A 19,876-nucleotide genomic window follows, 5' to 3' on the forward strand; every position below is an offset into this window, starting at 1 on the left:
CAAAAAATGAACTTCGAATTAAAATGCACTCTGCTAAAGATTTCTATTTCCGCGTTGAGCTCCAAGGGCTGCTAAGAGATAACCCTCGTAAATTTTGGCGCTCTGTTCTACCCTCGAACACTTCCTCCACCTCATTTGTTATTAATGAAGAAATTGTGACTGACCCTGTTCAAATATCTGATGCATTTAATGCCTACTTTCATTCCGTCTTTGCATGTGATAATAACATGATTCCACCTTTCAGTCTTCCTAATCATGATCATTCCATCTCAGATATCATGGTTAGCACTCCGGGGATTTTAAATCTTATCTTGTGCCTTGACACAAAAAAATGCGCTGGACTGGACTGTATCCCAAACACCTTCCTAGCACGTTATTCCCTCTGGTCATCTCGATATCTCTCAATTATATTTCAAAAATCTCTTTCTACTGGCATTGTCCCTTCCTCATGGAAACTCGCCAATGTACTCCCTCTCTATAAATCCGGCAACAAACAACTGCTTTCTAACTATAGGCCGATCTCTTTAACTGCACATTCATGTAAGATCCTAGAGCACATTACAGTAGAACCCCGCTGTTACGTTCCTCACTGCTGCGTTTTCCCGGCTGTTACGTCGTTTTCTTCGGGTCCCGGCATAGCTTCCATAGGATCCAATGTATTGGGAACCCCGCTGTTACGTCGTAGCCGAGGAAACGATCCCGCATGATAGGTCGCAACCGGGCTCCCCGAACCCGCCCATGCAATGCGCGCCAACCGGCACTTTGATTTTTGACGAGTCTTGGCCAGGCTTGGCTACGGAACTGGCTGCAAGAAGCCGCACACGAGTTGGAGAGGCCGCCACTAGATGGCTATCTGCCTCGCACGCCGAACGCCCCGGATCTTTATCGTGGGAGGTGGTGAGGAGGAGGCGCGCGGCTGCGGTCGCTTATCAGCGCGTCTTTTCTTTCACTCTTTCTTTTTATCTTTTAACTCTCCTCTATCTGCAAGTGACAGCGATGGTGCACAATGGTGCACGCCGAATGCCGCGATCTTTATCGTGGGAGGTGGTGAGGAGGAGGCGCGCGGCTGCGGTTGCTTATCAGCGCGTCTTTTCTTTCACTCTTTCTTTTTATCTTTTAACTCTCCTCTATCTGCAAGTGACAGCGGTGGTGGCTCGGCTGGAGCCAGTCGGCAGGGCCCGTGCAATTTCCTTTTCATCCTTCTCTCAGTCGCAACAACATCTTCATTGTGCTTTGATGGCGTGATAGGGTTGAGTAAGCGGAAGGGGCTTTCCCTTGAGGAAAACCTGGACGTACTAAACGCAGTCGACAGGCAGCCAGGGCGGCTTACGCGGAGCAGCGCGGCGAGCAGCCTACGAACATTTCAGTGCTTGACGCTGTGCACAACGTCGCTTCAGCGTGGACTGCAGTGAGCGCGTGAACTGCACAGCACTGCTGCGTGCGTGCGGTGTGGCCGCACCGCAAAGCGACGCTGACAGCAATGCGGCCTTTGCTATTGAGAAACGCGTTGTTCTTTCCAGCGAGCGAAAGAAACTGCAATCCACCATTCTCGATTTTTTAAAGTCCTAGGGTCAATTTGCGGGAATTAATTGTTTCAGGTCAAAGCTGCACTGTTTTCATTAATTTTCGGTGCTTTCCTCACTGTTGCGTTTTCCCGGCTGTTACGTTTTTTTTTCCCGGTCCGGTGAAAAACGTATGAACAGGGTTCTACTGTATTTATAAACACATTATGGAATTTCTTGAAGCAAATAATCTTCTGTCCAGAGCTCAACACGGGTTTCGTAAGGGGTTTAGTACAGTGACTCAGTTAACCGAATTTGCACATGACATTCTTCTCAGCATAGACGCCGGTAACCAAATCGATGCTATATTCATCGATTTCTCAAAAGCTTTCGACACGGTCCTTCACTCTAAATTGTTATGCAAACTAAAAGTAATTCTCAATAACTCTCAACTCGCTGATTGGATTGCCGATTTCCTCTCACACCGCTCCCAGTCTGTTCGCTTCAATTCCGTCGATTCTTCCTCAGCCGATGTTACCTCAGGTGTTCCCCAAGGCTCTGTCCTTGGCCCTTTGCTATTTTTGCTCTATATTAATGATTTACCTGACAGTATAACCTCCAAGATCCGTCTATACGCCGATGATTGCGTACTGTACCGCACTATCAACTCTGTTAATGATCACCTCCTTCTGAATGAGTCTTTTGGTATGTTCCGTGACTGGTGCAATACGTGGCAGATGAACATCAATTTCAGCAAAACAGTTGTCATGTCTTTCACCAACCGCCTATCACCTTCTAATTACGACTATGCATCACTGCAAAGGGTTCATGAATATAAATATCTTGGCGTGGTTTTTTCTCACAATATGCAATGGTCAAAACACATCGATTACATCACAGCTAAAGCTCTTAAAAAGGTAGGTTACTTGTGGCGCACAGTTTGGGATGCTCCTAAAGAAGCAAAATTGCTCATGTACAAAACTCTAATTCGCCCCATTCTTGAATACGCTTCTAATGTCTGGAATCCATACAAGCAATGTGAAATCGATCAAATAGAATCTGTGCAACGTAAAGCTGTAAGATTTATTTTTCGCCGCTACGACTTTCATTTTTCACCTTCATCTGCGATGTCTTCCCTAAACATAAGCCCGCTTGCATCCCGCCGAAAAACTGAGTCCTTAAAACTTCTTCACTCCATAGTCCATTCTGCTAATTGCCTTTCAGAGGGTAAGCATATCTCGTTTTCAAAACCATCTGCAACCAGGAGCCATCACGATCTTAATATCCAACCTTCGTTTGCCCGCACTAACGTTTTCAAATACAGTTTTTTTCCGCGCACTGTGGAGTGTTGGAATTCTTTGGATGGCAACATTCGTGCACTATCAATCTCTGATTTTGCGTCGGCAATTGAGTCGTAGCATTGTATGTTGTTTTTTAGCGTTTATATTTGTAATGCTTGTAATGTACTCTTGTATGCGTGGAATTGTTCCACATTTTTGTACCCACTCCTGCTATAGCGCCTTGAATGGGGCTGCAGTATTTTCAAATAAATAAAAAAAAAATAAAAAAAAATAAATGTGTTGTCATTGCTTGCTTGAGCAAAAATTCACACTGTTTTGTGGAGTGGTAACTGTGTCTTTGACACTGAGCACTTCATTCTGACATGCTCTACAGGCACCAGAGACTACCAGACTGAATCTCTGGTGTCGGCACAGCTGACCGGGACGGCATTTGCAGCTTTTGCAGTGAGTGGCCATGTGGCTGCCATAGCCATTTTGCAAATGCCGCCCCGGTTTTGAAAACACTAAATTCATTGCAAGGTCTAAAGTTAGATTACAGCGTGAAATAATAGAAGCATATTACATCAAGCAGAAGGGGCATATCTGCATAAGCAAGCCATCTGTGTCGCTGTCAGATGAAGAGATTAGTTTTCTTAGTGGATCTTTGTCAGCGTTACAATCATTGCTTTGGTCCTTCTGGCACGTGTGCCTTTGTTAAATCACCCCTTGTATCTGTTGTTTTTTCTGTTCTGCTTTTCCCCGTCTCTTTAACGCCAGTACGCTTTTTGCGTAAACATGTCATGCTACAACCAACTAGCTCAAATCAAAGTATTTCGGAATGCAAGTGTGGGTGCGAAGTCAGGGACAGCGAGCGAATGTCTGACAAACGTGTCCGGTACCGTCTGTCTCACTTGTGAACGTTTTTACGTCACGCTAGAAAACCCAGGGGGCAGCCCAGCAAAGAGTCGCGCTCGGTGTGCAGCATCCGAACCCAGTGCATCGAGCTCAGAGGAGCGCAGACTGCACACAGCGTACCTTGGCGTCCAGCATGGCGTTGGCCACCTCGCCCATCTCAGAGAGGACTGTGAAGTTGGCAGGCAGGCCGTACTTGTCTGGCCGCTTCTTCTCCGGGCAGTAGGTGCTCTGCAAGGCAACACACTCGGCTCACTTTTTCATTTATTTATTTATTTACCATCAACCCACAGCGCCACTGTCTGGCATTACAGTGGGGAGGGGGGTTGTAAAAGAAAAAGTATACAAAGGCCACCGCATGCAGGTGGTTACAAAAAAAAAAAGATAACATTGAGATAGAAAGAACACGGAATTATTAAAGATAAAAAATGCCACAGCATGGAAGAAAATGAATCATTTGATAATATGGACACTACTTCCTCAGACAGCTTGTTCCATTCCGAAATCGTTTTGGGGAAAAAAGACTCTTTAAAGAGGTCAGTCCGGCATCTGTATTCTTTAACTTTAAGTGAATGATCTCTCTGTAAAGACAGGTAATCAGGGTTGACTATATATTTTGTTCTGTCTACTCCAGTTCTTGAATGAAATATATTATGAAATAATTTTAAACGCAGAACTTTCCTACATTTTTGAACTGCGTCCCAACCCAAAGCTTTTTTCGGGCTCGTTACACTAAAATATCGCCCATAGTTATTGAAAACAAAACGAACGGCCAAATTCTGAACTCTTTCTAGCTTTTGAATGTCAAGAAGGGATTTCGGATCCCAGACTGTGCAAGCATACTTAAGTATGCTTCTAACGTTTGTATTATGCAGCAGTTCTTTAGTCTTTAAAGGGAAAAGTTTAGCATTACGTCGCAAAAAGCCACTTCAAGGCCTACCCTGCATTGCAAAGCCAAGTAACGCACATGCTCCAGCAGTGCTACGCAAACACTACCAATGGCCACACTGCACTGGCTGCTCAAGACCTGGCCAGCAGATGAGCCACTCGTCTGTGGTCCTTCACACAGAGTGCCCTCTCACCAGGTCGGCCATGGTCTTGTGGAGGCGGGCCGCCGTCTTCTTGGTGGCCAGGCACATGACAAAGCCATCCATGGACTGGGGGCTCATGGTCACCCGAATCACCTGGGCAGCACAGAGACAGACACTCCTTACTCTCTCCCCAACACCACTGGGATGGGACATCTCTACCGCTATGCCGAGACAATGGGGCAAAAAAAAAAGAACTTTCATACAGGTCAACCAGTGGATGCTCCGAGCCCATCACGGATCAGAGCAGCGGGAAACACATCACCATAGAAGAACATCAATAAAACATGGTGCTGGGCTAGTTGGTTATGCATACTTGGTAGGAAGACAGCGCAAAACACGACAACCACAGGGGAGGACAAGACACAAAAGAATGCTACTATCAACTGATTTATTCCGTCATCGAGTCACATTTATATAACCAGCCAGTCACATCACATGTCACACTTTGCAGCGCCAGCTGACTTAGACTAACAGATAAGAAAGGTTTAGTCACCTCTTCAGCTGCAAATGTAGCTATTGTCAGAGGCAGATTGCAAAAAGGAAAAAGAAAAATGAAAAGGAAAGAACCGCGCATTACATACGACCAGGCAAGGAAGTAAAATCTGTTACCAAGATTGTTATAAAAATTCTTCCAAAAAACCACACTCCACTGAGTACAGGATTATAGTTGGATTGCTAATGCAGTGGTCCGCCTTCTTGTTGATATGGAAAGCTTCAAGCAAAAGTCTTGCTTTTGTGGAATAACTCCTGCCCAGAATCGTTGTCGTTTCTGCGCTGTCTTCCTACCAAGTATAGCAGAACATGCCAGGCATAAAAGCTAACATTTCATTTTATTACAGTTCAATGTGCAGACATCACACATTAACGGTAGTTATCTGTTTTGGGTGCACAGAAAGCTTGGCGCTATGGGTACCTGACGCACTTTTCCGGGACACAGTCGAACCCCGCTACAATGAATGTCACTTCGATGAAATATTTTCAATTCCCCGTCAGCTCGCCATAAAAGTGATGGAACAAATTTCTCATCACAACGAACCATTTTTGGGGCACGTTTCCGCTTCAAAGAAATTTTTGCTAAGCAAAGCTGGGTTTAAAAATCTACCTTACAATAAAACAAGCATATCGCCGCCCATCTGTGTACTTCCGTAGGTCCACGCTGCTTTGCTTCACAAAATTTTCACTGGAACCAATTGATCCACTCATTCAAATGCAAGTGAAGACTGCCATTGCTTGGTGGTGATGACAATCGGGCTGGCTGCCTTGCGACAAGGCACGGGTGCAAGCTGCCGTTTTCTTCCAAGCCAGAGCCGCAACCAATCCGTTGGCAAAGGATTGGTTGCGGCAACCAATCAGCAGTCTGGTAACAGCAGCAGTGCATTTGCTTGACGCTCACTCCGATGCTCAACTGGCAGCGCTGCAGTGCAATGGCTTCACCCTCCACAGAGGCCAATGCAGCATGGGCAGCCCTGCAGGACTCCGGCCACTGTTGACATCGACGATTACATCACTGTTGACAGTGAAGTGCCAGCTCAAGAGGAGCTGAGTGATGAAGCCACAACTGAAGGCGTTCACCATAGCAACGCAGAGGATTTAGCACCACCACTTGCACTAAAAGTGATGGAACCATTTGATGTACTCCACAGATTTATTGGTGCTCACGATGACGAAAGTCGTGCCACGGCACTCACGGCGAAAAAAGAAGCAGAAGAAGCTGACCGACTTCTTTGGAAATAAATGATGTTTTGGGACTACGTTGCCCAACCTGACAGTGGGCTGTTGGGGTGTTTTTGGGCTGTTTTCGCCTCAATGAAATTTCGCTTCAAAGAAATCTGTCGAGCGCCCTGTCAGTTTCGTTGTAGCAAGGCTCAACTGTATCGAACCCGCATGTTGCGGTGCAATTTTCAATGCGTTCCGTGAGTATGATGATCGCTCATGCCAAGAATGGTTATATCGGCATTGCTCACCATGTGGCCCAGTGACTGGGAAAATTTGATTTTTACAACCAGCCCTCTAAAGCAGAAGCAACAATGACGCTTATCTTTATATCATCTTTGGTGGTGTTCTCTTGAAAAACGTGCGAGCAAAACATCAGAGCGACAACAGGGCATCAGATGTCAAGAAGCGGGTTGAAGGTGGCTTTGCCTTGAAACCACGATGAGGCAAAGGAAATCCAGTTTTCTTCTTTTCTGTTGCGTTAGGAACACTACGCCAGGTTTTTGCCTCGTCGCGTAGCTCGTGGCCAGTAGGCATGAATGGCCTTGAACAGCCGTTGCCTAGCAACCGTTTCAGCTGAGCTCCGCCAGGTGGCGTCGTCGGCGCCGCGCGCGTAGTCGCTCGCTACCGCCAGATGCGCGCTCTCCGTCAAAGTAGACGATGAGGAGGTGGTGCTTTGCGGGGGTATATGCGTGCTTCACCTCGGTGGAATCTTGTTGTTTCGGAGAGCGCTAAAGAGAAGTAACGGCAACAGGACCAAGCTAGAAAGAGACAATGCGCTCAAGAGACAGCAGAACACGCTGCACGACTCGAAAAGCGCCGGAGCTAACGCAACTGACCAGGCTTAGCCAGAGCCAAACCCCGCCTAATTTTTTCTTGTCTCACACTCGCTACATTCGTGTGCTTTTTTAACTGCGTTCTGCGCCATGAAAGTTGACCTTTGCATTACAATCGTACTTTACAAGGCACAGGCCTGCCAGAACAAAGAGTCCTGTCCCACCACAGTCAAAGTGCTCACCAGCTGGTCGGGCAGAGGCCGCACCATGTGGGCGAGCAGGCTGAGCAGGTCCTGGCGCTTGAGCAGCCGCAGCTCCACCAGCATGCCCTCGACACAGAGACGGCCGCTGCACCACAGGGTGTAGACGCTCTCCGAGTCCTTGACCAGGCTGCCCCCACCACTGTCCCCCGAGGGGGGGGCCTCCTCTTCCTCGGGCAGCTCCTTGCGGCCATCGTCCCCTGCACACACAGGACTATACATCAGGGGTGCCCGCCATGCCAGCAACAAAACATGAGCTCATGGGGCAAGACATGACACCAGGGCAGTGGTGCAAACCATAAAAGAGCAGGAGTCTCCAACGCTCTCGCATTGTAGTCTTAAGGGCAGATCATGAATGGCAGTTTACCAATAGCATCCCTCAAGAGAAAAGTCTACAACAGCTGTATCTTACCAGTACTCACCTATGGGGCAGAAACGTGGAGGCTAACGAAAAGGGTTCAGCTTGAGTTAAGGACAACGCAGCGAGCTATGGAAAGAAAAATGATAGGTGTAATGTTAAGAGCCCGGAAGCGGGCAGAGTTGGTGAGGGAACAAACGCGCGTTAATGGCACCCTAGTCGAAATCAAGAGGAAGAAGTGGGCTTGGGCAGGGCATGTAATGCGAAGGCAAGGTAAACGCTGGTCCTTAAGGGTAATGGAGTGGATTCCAAGAGAAGGCAGACGTACCAGGGGGCGGCAGAAAGTTAGGTGGGCAGATGAGATTAAGAAGTTTGCGGGGACATGGTGGCTGCAACTGACGAAGGACAGGTATAATTGGAGAGACATGGGAGAGGCCTTTGCCCTGCAGTGGGCATAGTCAGGCTGATGATGATGATGATGACTGACCGACGAGGGCGAAGTTGTCGAGCAGCAGCTGGCGGTGGCTGTGGAACCAGGCAGTGGCCAGCCGGTGGTTCTTGTTGCGGCCGGCCACAAAGTTGCCAAAGTAGACGGCCAGCCCCGCCAGCATCAGCAGCTCCAGGTAGAAGCTCTCCCAGTTGCTGCGCAGGTGCAGCGGAACCTGCACAACAACCAGGTCATGGTCATTCATCAACGGCCAATTTCTTGCGCAGCCGTCCTGCAAGCTTCCCTCCACACGAGTGTGAGCTAAGCTACAGCAACGTTGCTCGTCTTAAAGGTGCACTGAAGAGGAACCTTAACTAGTCTTTTTCCGCGGGAACTCGATCTACACATTCTAAGCATTCTTATAAACTTCCGGTTTATTGCCCTCTGCCGATTTCCCTAATTAAATCGGATTAACGTCCAGCTCCCACCCCCCCCTTTTTTTTAATTCCCCGCATACAGTGGGAGGAGTCGACCAACGCATGGAGTGCCTTTCAGGCAGTTGCGTGGCGACTTTGCTTTCACTTTTGTTTCTTCTAGGTTTCCATGAATAAACAGGTCTGGTCAGAGACTACATAGCTGCAAATCAGGCCGACGGAAATAAAAATATGCGTGGACTCTTTACTTTCGCCATGACACAAACACAGTCGCGCACTGAGAAAGTTGCACCTTTACAACCACCACCTCTTGCCACATGCTGTCCCCATGGGAAGAAAGAAAACTCAAATGCGTATTCCACAGTTTTGTTTGGGAGTAGATCCTCAAAATATCCAGGATGAATGCTGTGGTGGCCACATTGGCCAAACAGACACTTTCGTGTCATTTGTTGCTTCACCTGGTTAATGCATGGGGCAGTTTCTTTTTTGAGGCCGGCAATGACCACTTGGCGTAAAGGGCTACGCACAGCTAATCCCAAAGAAGGCCCAGAAAGTAAGGCAGCGAATAAATGAGGAAAGTAATGAATGTGGTGACCTGGCTATCCCATCTCTCCTAAAGTCAGTAATGTGGTGGAAAATGTTTTTTTTTTTTTTTTTTTTTTGTGAGCAATATAAGACCTTCATAAAGCCCTTTGACAATGTCTCCGCATTGCAGCCTTTCATCGTTTTCCTCCGCTGGGTCCCTGGGCATTCCGGGATTGACGGCAATCAGCTCGTTCGCGACACACTTTTCCGGCATCGTTGATCCCCTGGCCCAAGCCCTCGGAGGACAGTGGGAGACTCACCCTTCGCCGCACCATAAAAGAGGTCTACCTCGAGCTCCGCCTTGACAAACGCCTTTACCCTCCCCCTCATTCATCACTCACGGTGCCGGAGGCTTGCCTTCTTCGGCATATCCAGATGAATGCAGTCATCACCCCGTCTCGCCTCTTCCTCTATCGCTATCGATCGGACCCTTCCTGTCCCAACTGCCCCTGTATCAATGCGGACCTGGCCCATTGCCTCTTCTATTGCTCAGCTGCTCAGCAGTCAGGTTCCTACCCCCCACCTTCTCTATCCATCACCATCTGGCTCGACTGGCTTGGCGCTGAAGGGGAGGAAGAACAGCGACTTCTGGTCGCCCAGGCGGTTGACATGCTCGGCCTGTAAATTTTGGCCGAATAAAGGTCTTCTACTACTACTACTATCTCGTCTGACAATCTGCACATGCTTTTACGGGGGGAACGAGGACCTTAAAACTGACCTTTTTTTTGTGGCTAGAATCTCATGAAATTTTGCACACAAATGCATTTTTCTCCTATGATTCCAAAAATATAGTCGTAATTGAGCTGGTGGTCTTGGATCAAAAGTTATCTTAAATTCAAGAGTGTAATTTGGTAATTTCTTATGGAACTTTAATGAACTTCCTGATTGCATTTTGTTACTTTTAATTACTTGAATTGATAGCCAGTGAATTCCCATATCCAGTGACATTCTTACTTTTTTTTTTGTTTAGACCACATATAAATAGCAATTTACAATTAGCTTAACGAGTTGCAGCGTCAAATACTGCGACCTGTTACTCTCGACACAGTATATCACGATGACATGCCTTTAGAGAAAAATGAAGAATGCCACCAGGTATGGGAACTCTGGCTATCAATTCATGTAAATAAAAGCAACAAAATGCACTGAGAAAGTTAATTAAAGCTGCGTAAGAAATTACCTAATTACATTCTAGACTTTGTAAGATCTAAGACCACAAGCTCAATTATGAGTACATATTTGGAATCAGAAGAGAAATACACATCTGTGTGCATTATGATATGCATATCATATTTGGAAACGACGGGATGAATGCATCAGTCAGGCTTCCTTATTGATGGTAGATAAAAGAGGTCTCGTTTCTTGACAGCACGTGATTTTTGTTTTGTTTTTTAGTGTTTTTTGTTTTTGTTTCGAGCTGTCTTGTGTTTTTCCGGTTAGTCACGGTGTTCTGAAATCGAGTTGTAAGGCTTTCATTATTGACTCATGATGTAGTTCTTAGACTGTTGTACTCTAGGCATGGGCACGGGCGACGTCAGGCCATGTGACTTTTTTTAATTATAAATGTCTGTTTTTTTCTTCTGAATAAAAATAGTTGTGAGTCAGCGCTCATCCGTGTGGTTTCCTTCATCTTTGTCTTCCGTCCCTTTCGCGTTGAACGTATACCAATGCGTACCCAACTTTCCATTCTGCTACAATGCTTTTCAGTGCTACCCCTTTGTTGTTATACTGCTCTCTGTTTTCGTTCGAACACTCCCCGAGTCTTTGGGAAGAACGAATATGGTGGAGTGGATATGCACTCCTCCTGCAGTGCTGCCTGCTGCCACCCTGTGAGTGGAACGCGGTCAGAGGAGGAGGAGGAGAAAGAGGGCCCCCCCCCCACCTTGGCGATGGTCAGGTGTGGCTTGTCCCCCTGGGGGCGACTGGGTGGCCGCTCCTGGTCCAGGCCCTCGAATTCCTCCTCATCCTGGAAGTGGTCAAACTCCTCTTCCTCCTGTCCACCACAAAGAGGGGGGGCACACGACTGAGCACACTTCAGTGCACCTAGTTCAAAGCTCATTCAGAACACCCACACAGGGAGGCAGAATGAGAGATTCCAGAGTTGCACACCACCCCTTATATGCAAGAGACAAATGAAGAAGCTTACATATTAATACAAAAATGTTACTCAGCAATACAAGTGCAGTGGAGTTACATTCAAGCAATAAGTACACCAACTACTCAAGATTCCAAAGACAGAGCAAAAACATATAGTGATCATTAAAACAGTATCAAAATTCAAAAAGAATGAGCCAAATTTATGAGGACACAGATGACATGGTTTTCACACTACTCTAAGGTAAAGAATTCCATAATCTGATTAAGGAGAACCAAACTGTCTGAATTCAACAGTTAGTTCAAACTTTTGCTAGTGCAAAAATGATTCTTGATGCAAATCTCATAGGGTTAAGGTTACTCAGTCCTTGAACGAGTATGTACTAAAGAAGGTTGTGGTTATTTAGTTTAGTTTAATTAAGTTTAGGCAGTTTAAACTCCCAAAGCAACTCAGGTTATGAGGGACGCCGTAGTAAAGGGCTCCAGAAATTTTGACCACCTGGAATTCTTCAACTTCCACTCACATTGCACAGTACACGGGCCTCTAGAATTTCGCCTTCATCGGAATTCGACTGCTGCGGCCGGTATTGAACCTGCGTCTATCGGGTCAGCAGCCGAGCTCCATAACCACTGAGCCACCGTGGTGGCTATGGTTATTTAAAACAGTATAAGCAAATACGCCAAGACTGAATTTTATGAGGTCTGAAATACGGAGGATGTTAAGTTGAGAGTACAGTCGACGACCAACTTTTCGGTCAACGGAATTTTCCAAAAATCAAATTCCACCAAAAAAATCACTAACTTAATTCTAATCTGCCCGAGAAAGGTGTCAGAAGTTATGTACACATTCTCATGATTAAATCTTGCCATGCGTTGCATACACAGACGGGCAGCGACAGCATTTTCACAAGTTCTGCGTACGATGGCCGTACTACCTTCTGCAGGTCGAACACAGGGTTGGGGAAGTCTAGAGGCCGTATGGGAACTGCACTGTACCAGCAGTACAAAGGAACGGTAAGGCGGCGAATCGACGAGAACTGACAAACGACCGATAAGAGTGCTCCATCAGAGTTTGCCTCCGTAATCATGCCTAACATCTAGAGCCAAAATCAGTGATATGCACCTTGCAGTGTCTAGCGTATAATGAGATGTCTCTTTCCTGTCATCAAAATGCCAGTTGTTGACAGCTTTCCAATAGAAAAATCAAGGTTGCAGTGGATTTTGCAGCAGGTACGCTCACCTCGCTTAGAAATTTTCTTTCATGCTCGCAGTCTCTGTATGTGCTTCGCCGCTACCTCTTCCTGTATTTGGTACGAAAGGTGCAGCATAGATTGATTCTAGAGACCGTGATTACTGTTCAAGTTTGTGCGCCAGACAAAGTCCAAGAATGGCACAAGTTCGAAACCACGCGGGCACAATGTGCCGACTCATGGAAAATATCAGCCCCACCTTTTACGAGGCTCCCCTTCTAGCTTGAATTTTGTTTTGCTGATTTATCAAGTTTTCGATCTCCTATGCAGCTTGAATTAATAGGTTCCACTGTACACATTATATGGCGGCTTCGGCATTGACGGCAAATGCAACCGAGGTCTGAAAAATCTAGCAGTCCATTGCAGCGCATCCGAAATTTCAGCCGCTCTTACACACTGGCTCTATGGGCCAAGTGTCGTAGTGCCGTGAAGAAGTCTGATAATCAAGCATGCCCGAAAATCAGGGGTGCAAAATTTTCGGTCCTCGACTGGAGTGGAGGTACCCTGATCAAACCAAGTGGTCCTTGTAATCAATCAAAGCGGGTTGCATTACGTCAGCTCTACGGAAGTCATGCCATCCCTGTGTTGAGAAGGGTTTCTAAGCTTGTGGCAGCTGGGTTTCCAAATGTCCATCTCGCCGTTTAGGCAAGGGAAGTCGAAAGGTGGCTGCTACACCTTAGCTTCCCAGACTAAGTTCAATGTTTTCGCACCAACGTTGGAGGACTTTGTGCTGCCACTAAAAGGGGGCTGGAAAAAAAACCCTTACAATCCAGGTCATGAAGAATGTGATCTACCACATTCCACTGCCCTGTGGAAGGAACTACTGCGGTCTGAATGGGGAATCTGGCACTGCCAACCACGCCTGACACGCCCAATCTCTCTGACACTTCAGTGGTGTACTGAACTGGTGTGTAGGGAGACAGCACACTACACCGCTAAGGCTAAGGACACGTGTGCGGCAAAGCAGTCTCTCAACTTTCACCGGAAGGAATTTGCTTTTTTAGATGGCGTACTTGCACAACGTTGATTGCCATTTTGTTATCCACCCTCTCATTATTTTGGGTTATGTGTCCACAAAACTTTGTGAGAGTTTTCTTTTGCCTCGTCTCTTCATTAAAACTTCCGTTGCCAGTCCAGCCTTGTCTTGCGTTCTTCTTTTCCCCTGTGTTGCGTCTTCTGGCTGGTTTCAAGATCGTTAAAGCTGGGATGTCAACATATCTAAAGACTTATGTGAAGAGACAAGCGCAACAGCATCACCTCCATGAAGAATGGAATCAGTAGGAAGAGAGAGGCAGAAGTGGGCCTCCCCATAACCTTTCTACAAAAACAAGTTTATGACACCTCGGCAGGGGCCTTGGGGTCATGAGGAAGAATGAGCAGGCAGTCTGGGTAGGCAGGAGGAAAAGAAACAAGGCCATCTCCAGAGGGCTTGTGGATGACAGGGATGAGTTGCAGTTTTAATAAGCTGCCACTGCTTACCGGGTTTAGAGCCAGGGCCAAGGATTTCACTTTCATAGTAACTTTTTCAGACATTTATTCTCAAGGTATGAAAATAATTTTTATAATAGTGATGTAGATGAGTATTAAATGGTTTTCTTTCAGTTTTCCTGTTAAATTTTCCTTCTTTCGTAGGCTTTTAAAGGAGTACAGACACCTAACTTTTGGGTGCGTGCTTTCTTCCCTGTAATAAGGCGTATGGCATTATTATACACGGATTACCATGTGGTACCGTCCAGCAACAGCTAAATAATTTCTTTCTCGTACACATTCAGTTTCGGTTGCAACAGCCGAACGGTGACTGTGACATAAAGAGAAGTTATAGGACATGTGAGGTATGAAAAACTGCAATACAATCGTTGCTTCTACATACATTGTCACAGTTACATTCAACCAATCCGTAGAAGATATTACATGAGGAAAGTTTGAATGATCAAAGATGTTCTTTGTAAAGCTATGTGCTGTGAGACAGGGACTCTTTTGAAAAGTGAGAGCTACATGTTAACGATCAGTGACATCAACCCTAAACCTGATGGAAGATATACAAGGCTGGTTAATGCATGAGCTAACAAGTGAACATACACCAGGTATTTCAGAGAAGCCTGCCACGAATCTTTAATAGGTTTTTTGATGTAAAGAGGAGCGTTCTCAAACAGCGCAACTACAGCGACAGAGCCAGGAAAGGAAAGACACGCAAGGAGCAGTGAGCCCTGCAGCACGGGTGGGAGCGTGATGTGGCGCTGCAGGTGGACATTGCTGTGCACTCCCCGCAGGTGCGCACTTTTCAAAATGAATGATTAATGGCCCAAATTTGTTTAACCGCGGCGGCAAAGATAATCGTGGTCTTGAAATTATAGAAACTGACATGGCTGCTACTAACGGCCAGCTACAAAAACCTAGTTGCAATATGTGCCTACCTCTAATAATTAAAAAGTTAACTATTAGAATTACACGATTCAACTACGCAATCATACACAGCCACTTAAACTACGGTATCTCATGTTCGGGTAATGCCTATCATATTCATCTCTGGCCTTTAATAAAACTGCAAAAGCAGGCCTATACCCCTCGAATGTCACCCCCCACGCATTTTGTTCATGAGTTGAAACGTTCTACCTATCTCGGCCCTTTCTTTTTACAACACTGGTATACTATTCTTTAAGATTCTTCATCATCATCTCCTCCTAAGCATATTTTCTCCCGGCACGATCATGAGCAACATTGTCCCACGTTTTGCGCTGTGTAATAACTTTTTACTACCTAAGGTCAGAACTGACTACAGGAAACAATGCCTTCATTTTTCATACATATCATTTTGGAACTCTTTGAACTTAGACATCAAACAAACTAATACGCTTTCATTGTTCAAGGTCAAATGAAAGCTTCTCGTTCTGAATGTATGATATTTTTTTGTTATTGATCCTATGCATCGCACCATCTGTGAGTGTTTAATTGTACATTTGCCTGTATCACATTGTTTTTATTTAAATATTTCAGTAACTCATATTACACTATGTATCTATCTATTTATTCTCTGCATCACTAATAAATGTGTTGAGTATTTCCTATTTTGTTGCTTATTGGAATTTATTTTCATTGGAGCTCCCGCCTGCGGTCTTGTACCGTGGGACCTCTTGCTGTATACGCTTGTAACTTTGTTTGAATTCCTTAAATGAACTTTCAACTTCAACTTCAACCTGTTTTCTGACGTATGCCAACACTGATATTACTATACCCTCTCTTGAGCTACAAAAAAACCTATTTTCGGGCAGCTGGTGTGTGCGTTAGCCAGCCTCTCTTTGCCATGCTGCGCACCTCCACTCGTGCCTCTTCTTCGTCGTCTGCGGGCGGGGCTGCCTCTGGCCGCTGGGACGCTGGTGCCGGGGGCTCCTCCTCATCAAACTCCTCAAACTCGGCAAACTCATTGTCTTCCTCTGCGGCACGGCCCGCAGAGGCACTCGCCACCAGGGCGAGCAGCAGCACCAACCCAGCCACTGGTCGCATGCTCACAGCTCCTGAAAGGGAACAGGAATGGGGTGGAGCACATAGGGCAGGTTCTGTCAGATCAGGAATGGCAGTTCACCAATATCCCTCAAGAGAAAAGTCTACAACAGCTGTAGCTATCCAGTACTCACCTATGGGGGGCAGAAAGGTGGTGGCTAACAAAGAGGGTTCAGCTTAAGTTAAGGACAACGCAGCCAGCTACGGAAAGAAAAATGTTAGGTGTAACATTAAAGAGATCAGAAGAGGGCGGAGTAGGTGAGTGATCAAACGCGCGTTAATGATATTCTAGTCGAAATCAAGAGGAAGAAATGGGCTTGGGCAGGGCACATAATGCGAAGGCAGGATAACCGCTGGTCTTTAAGGGTAACGGAGTGGATTCCAAGAGAAGGCAAGTGTAGCAGGGGGCGGCAAAAAGTTAGGTGGGTGGATGAGATTAAGAAATTTGTGGGAATACGGCGGCCGCAACTGGCAAAGGACAGGGTTAATTGGAGGGACATGGGAGAGGCCTTTGCCCTGCAGTGGGCATAGTCAGGCTGATGATGATGACTCTCCCTTGCACTGACACAGAAGAACACAACTAAACATCTTGTCAGGGGCTCAATTTGAAAAAGATCTGCTAAATTCATTTTTTCAAAGCTGGTTTTAACAGAAAAACATCCTGGCTATTCAGCAGGAGTTACAGAGCCACAAGAGAGGTTTAATCACTGGATAAAGTCCTATATTTTGAGGCCCTGCCCCGCACCCTCTCGCCAAGTGTCATCCCCTTGCCAGAGCGGTTACTTGAGTGAGGGCGCTGACAACATTTGTAACTGTATTGAGCCACAATGGGCACAAACCTTACAAAGACAGAGGACTGTCTACACCAACAAAAAAGCTTGCCAACAGTTTCCAACTTGCCCACATTTCTATTCTGTTGTAACAAGTCAACATCAACTTGGAACCACGCACAAGCATTGTAACAAGTCAACATCAACTTGGAACCACGCATAAGCATCACAAAAGGGTGTCACGGTCTGGTTAACAAACTATCAGCAACACTTCCATCATTTCCAACATCACGCAGACGCGAAGAGGCTTTAAAAGCAGTCAAAACATCGTCTACTGCTGCGCCTAATGGCACTCTGCCTGCAGCGGTAGATGATGTTTTGACTGCTTTTAAGGCTTCTTCGCGCACACTCAGTTTCACTCATGAACTCCCTAGCAACCATTCTATCAGGTTCCTAGAACTGCAACTAACATTCCTTGACGATGGCCATTTATGCTGGATGTTTTTGCCTAGAAGCAAGAAAGCTTTGTTACCTTTCGGTTCTGTGCACTCTAAGATTGTAAAGACAGGGATTGTGATGAATTGTTTCTGCAGTGCACTGGAAAAAAGCTGTCACCACACTATCAAAAGCTGCCTTGACAATCAATGCAAAGGTTTGGAAGCCGCAGGGTTCCCTAGAACCCTTTTGAAGGCAGCGGCTGAATCGCTGCTTCAGAACCTTCAGAAAGGACGCAAGAAGCGGGCTGACGTTGGGGCAACTGAACGCAAGAAATTCGAGGTCATGCCGTACGTGCATAAAGTGAGCCATAACATCAAAAATGTTGCGGCCAAGCAGGGAGTGAGTATGATGTTTTCTGCTCTTTGCAAGCCGTCGGGACTGTGCGCGCGCATTTCTCGAAGCAGGGAAAGGAACCATGTTTGCACAACGCAGCACGAGAACCGGTTCACGGCGTGTGTCGCACAGGTGGTGTACAAGTACCCCCTCACATGCGAGAGAGGATACATCGGCCAAACTGGTCGGTGTATTAATGACCGATTGCATGAGCACCACTCCTGCCTGAGGTCCGATGGCGGTGAAAACTTGCCTCACCATTGCAATGAATGTGGCTGCTATCCCTTGTTCAGCGATGTCACGATTCTTGGCAGAGGCAAGGGAAAACAGGAGCGGGAAATCTTGGAAGCATATCATATCGGTTTGCCAGGCCATGATTGTATTAGCACAACCTCGGTGCGCTTACTCGAAAAAAAATTTGCCTTTTTAGGTCGATCACGATAGATGAGATTTCTTGTCTCTTATGCTCAGTGATTTGTGATGATGATGTTGCGCATGCTCAGCTGGCCTTGCTGGGACTATGTACTAATAAACTTCAGTTGATAGTCCAGTCGTTGTGGCGTGTACACTCCTCTTGTCCCTCGTCTTGTGTGACTGGATTTTTTCGTTTTAAAATTTAGCTTTCTTTGCTCCGCACAGCGCCGGACACAAGAGCGCTGCGACAAGGTTTGCACCTCACAGATTTCACAATTTGCTAGGCCCTACACCTCCTGAAATTCTGCTAGGCCTTTTGTGGGCTCATTACGCTTGCAGAGTCGTTGTCCTGCAGTTGAGCTTTCAGACTGCTTCTTCCACTGCCTTCCGTGTGCTTCGCTGAATTTGATCTCGCCAGCTTTCATACTTACGGACACAGTATGCACAATGTTCACGTGCCAAGGGTAACGTTTCTTCTGCTTTCGCCAAGGACTGCACAGACCCGCCTACACTAGCTAGAAATAACAATAGAGCGCTAGAAATCGAGACTTTCCTCCAGCTACTTTCACGCCACAGCTAACATGATTAGGATTAACAAGGTCGTTTGCTGGGTTAGACGATAAAGAATTTCGCAAGCACAGGCAAAGGAAGGGCCAGCGCTTTCAAAATCTACCAAGGTAGCAGACCACGGCTCAGATCTGAGGGCCGGCTCAACCATAGGTCGGGCGAGCACGGTGGCTGTTCATCCCCGACGCAAGGCAGTGTGCTCACCTCGAAGGAACGGCGCCGACTTCCTCCGACCCGACCGTGACCGAAGTGGTTCGGTAACAGCAAGGAACACTGGTTACCACATTCGACAGCTGGTACTACATGTGCGCATACAAAAGCCACTACAGACACTGCTATCACACCACGATTACTACGGTACCAAACGCACTGCCACTACCACTCATACCAAGATCATATCGTGATCATATGCTCATGCTGCAAAGCAGCGAAGCGCACTTACCGCCAGTGTTGCCAGAGGAAAGACCACTTCGTGGCCTGTGTGTCGATTTTATGTTAAAACAAATTAAACGCCATCAAACTAGAACGTGCTAGTAGGCAGCATAATGATAAAAATTTATATCAAACGGGGCCGGGGACATCACTACTCAGAGCCAAAACGCGTGTGCGTATGTAGTACTAGGGTCAGGGCATTGTCAGGGACCCTAGTAGTACTATAGTGCCTAGAATATACTAGTATATTCTAGGCACTATAGTAGTACTTCCCGCGTGATGTGGTGCCACAGGTGGCTGGAACGTTGGCGTTTACAGTGTTCTGCTTGAAGGCTTTTTCTAGAACTATCACTGGCATGATATGAGGCGTGCGCGAGTAGAATCACCAGTAGTTCGACTACTTGTACCAACGTGGGTGGCAAAAGATTTAGCATTTTTTTTTTCGTTCGAATTTTTTTGTTTTGCTCTCGAACGTGTAACATCTAACGCGAGAAATGTGAGCGCCGTTTGGAGAAAGTGCGGTAAAAGGGTGCGTACATAATACTCTTGTCTCGTTCTGCTCTTCTAAGCGTCGACGACGACGATCGGATTACGTACGTCATATTGTTCAAATCGCTTAGACACATGGACGGAACACAAAACTCGACGGCACAGGCGCTTATGCTTCAACTTTATTCTAGAA

General features: G+C 46.5%; 1 protein-coding gene across 2 annotated transcripts in view; it reads right to left on the reverse strand.

Moving 5' to 3' along the window:
• The window catches only part of LOC149345257 (PAT complex subunit CCDC47), a 41,581-nt gene extending 22,198 nt beyond the window's left edge, over positions 1–19,383 (reverse strand). Inside the window, exons 1-7 of one of the 2 annotated variants that reach the window (XM_089546527.1) lie at positions 19,205–19,383; positions 15,995–16,194; positions 11,221–11,331; positions 8,380–8,554; positions 7,517–7,734; positions 4,777–4,878; positions 3,818–3,925 (exon numbers count right to left, since the gene is read on the reverse strand). In XM_089546527.1, coding sequence (XP_089402653.1) covers positions 3,818–3,925; positions 4,777–4,878; positions 7,517–7,734; positions 8,380–8,554; positions 11,221–11,331; positions 15,995–16,183 — 903 coding nt within the window. In that variant the 5' untranslated portion in view covers positions 16,184–16,194; positions 19,205–19,383. The other variant, XM_089546526.1, reaches the window with a different exon arrangement.
• Positions 19,384–19,876: the final 493 nt, after the last annotated feature.

Source organism: Amblyomma mixtum, chromosome 5 (genome assembly GCF_055824585.1).
Source record: "Amblyomma mixtum isolate Tamu chromosome 5, ASM5582458v1, whole genome shotgun sequence".
NCBI lineage: Eukaryota > Metazoa > Arthropoda > Arachnida > Ixodida > Ixodidae > Amblyomma > Amblyomma mixtum.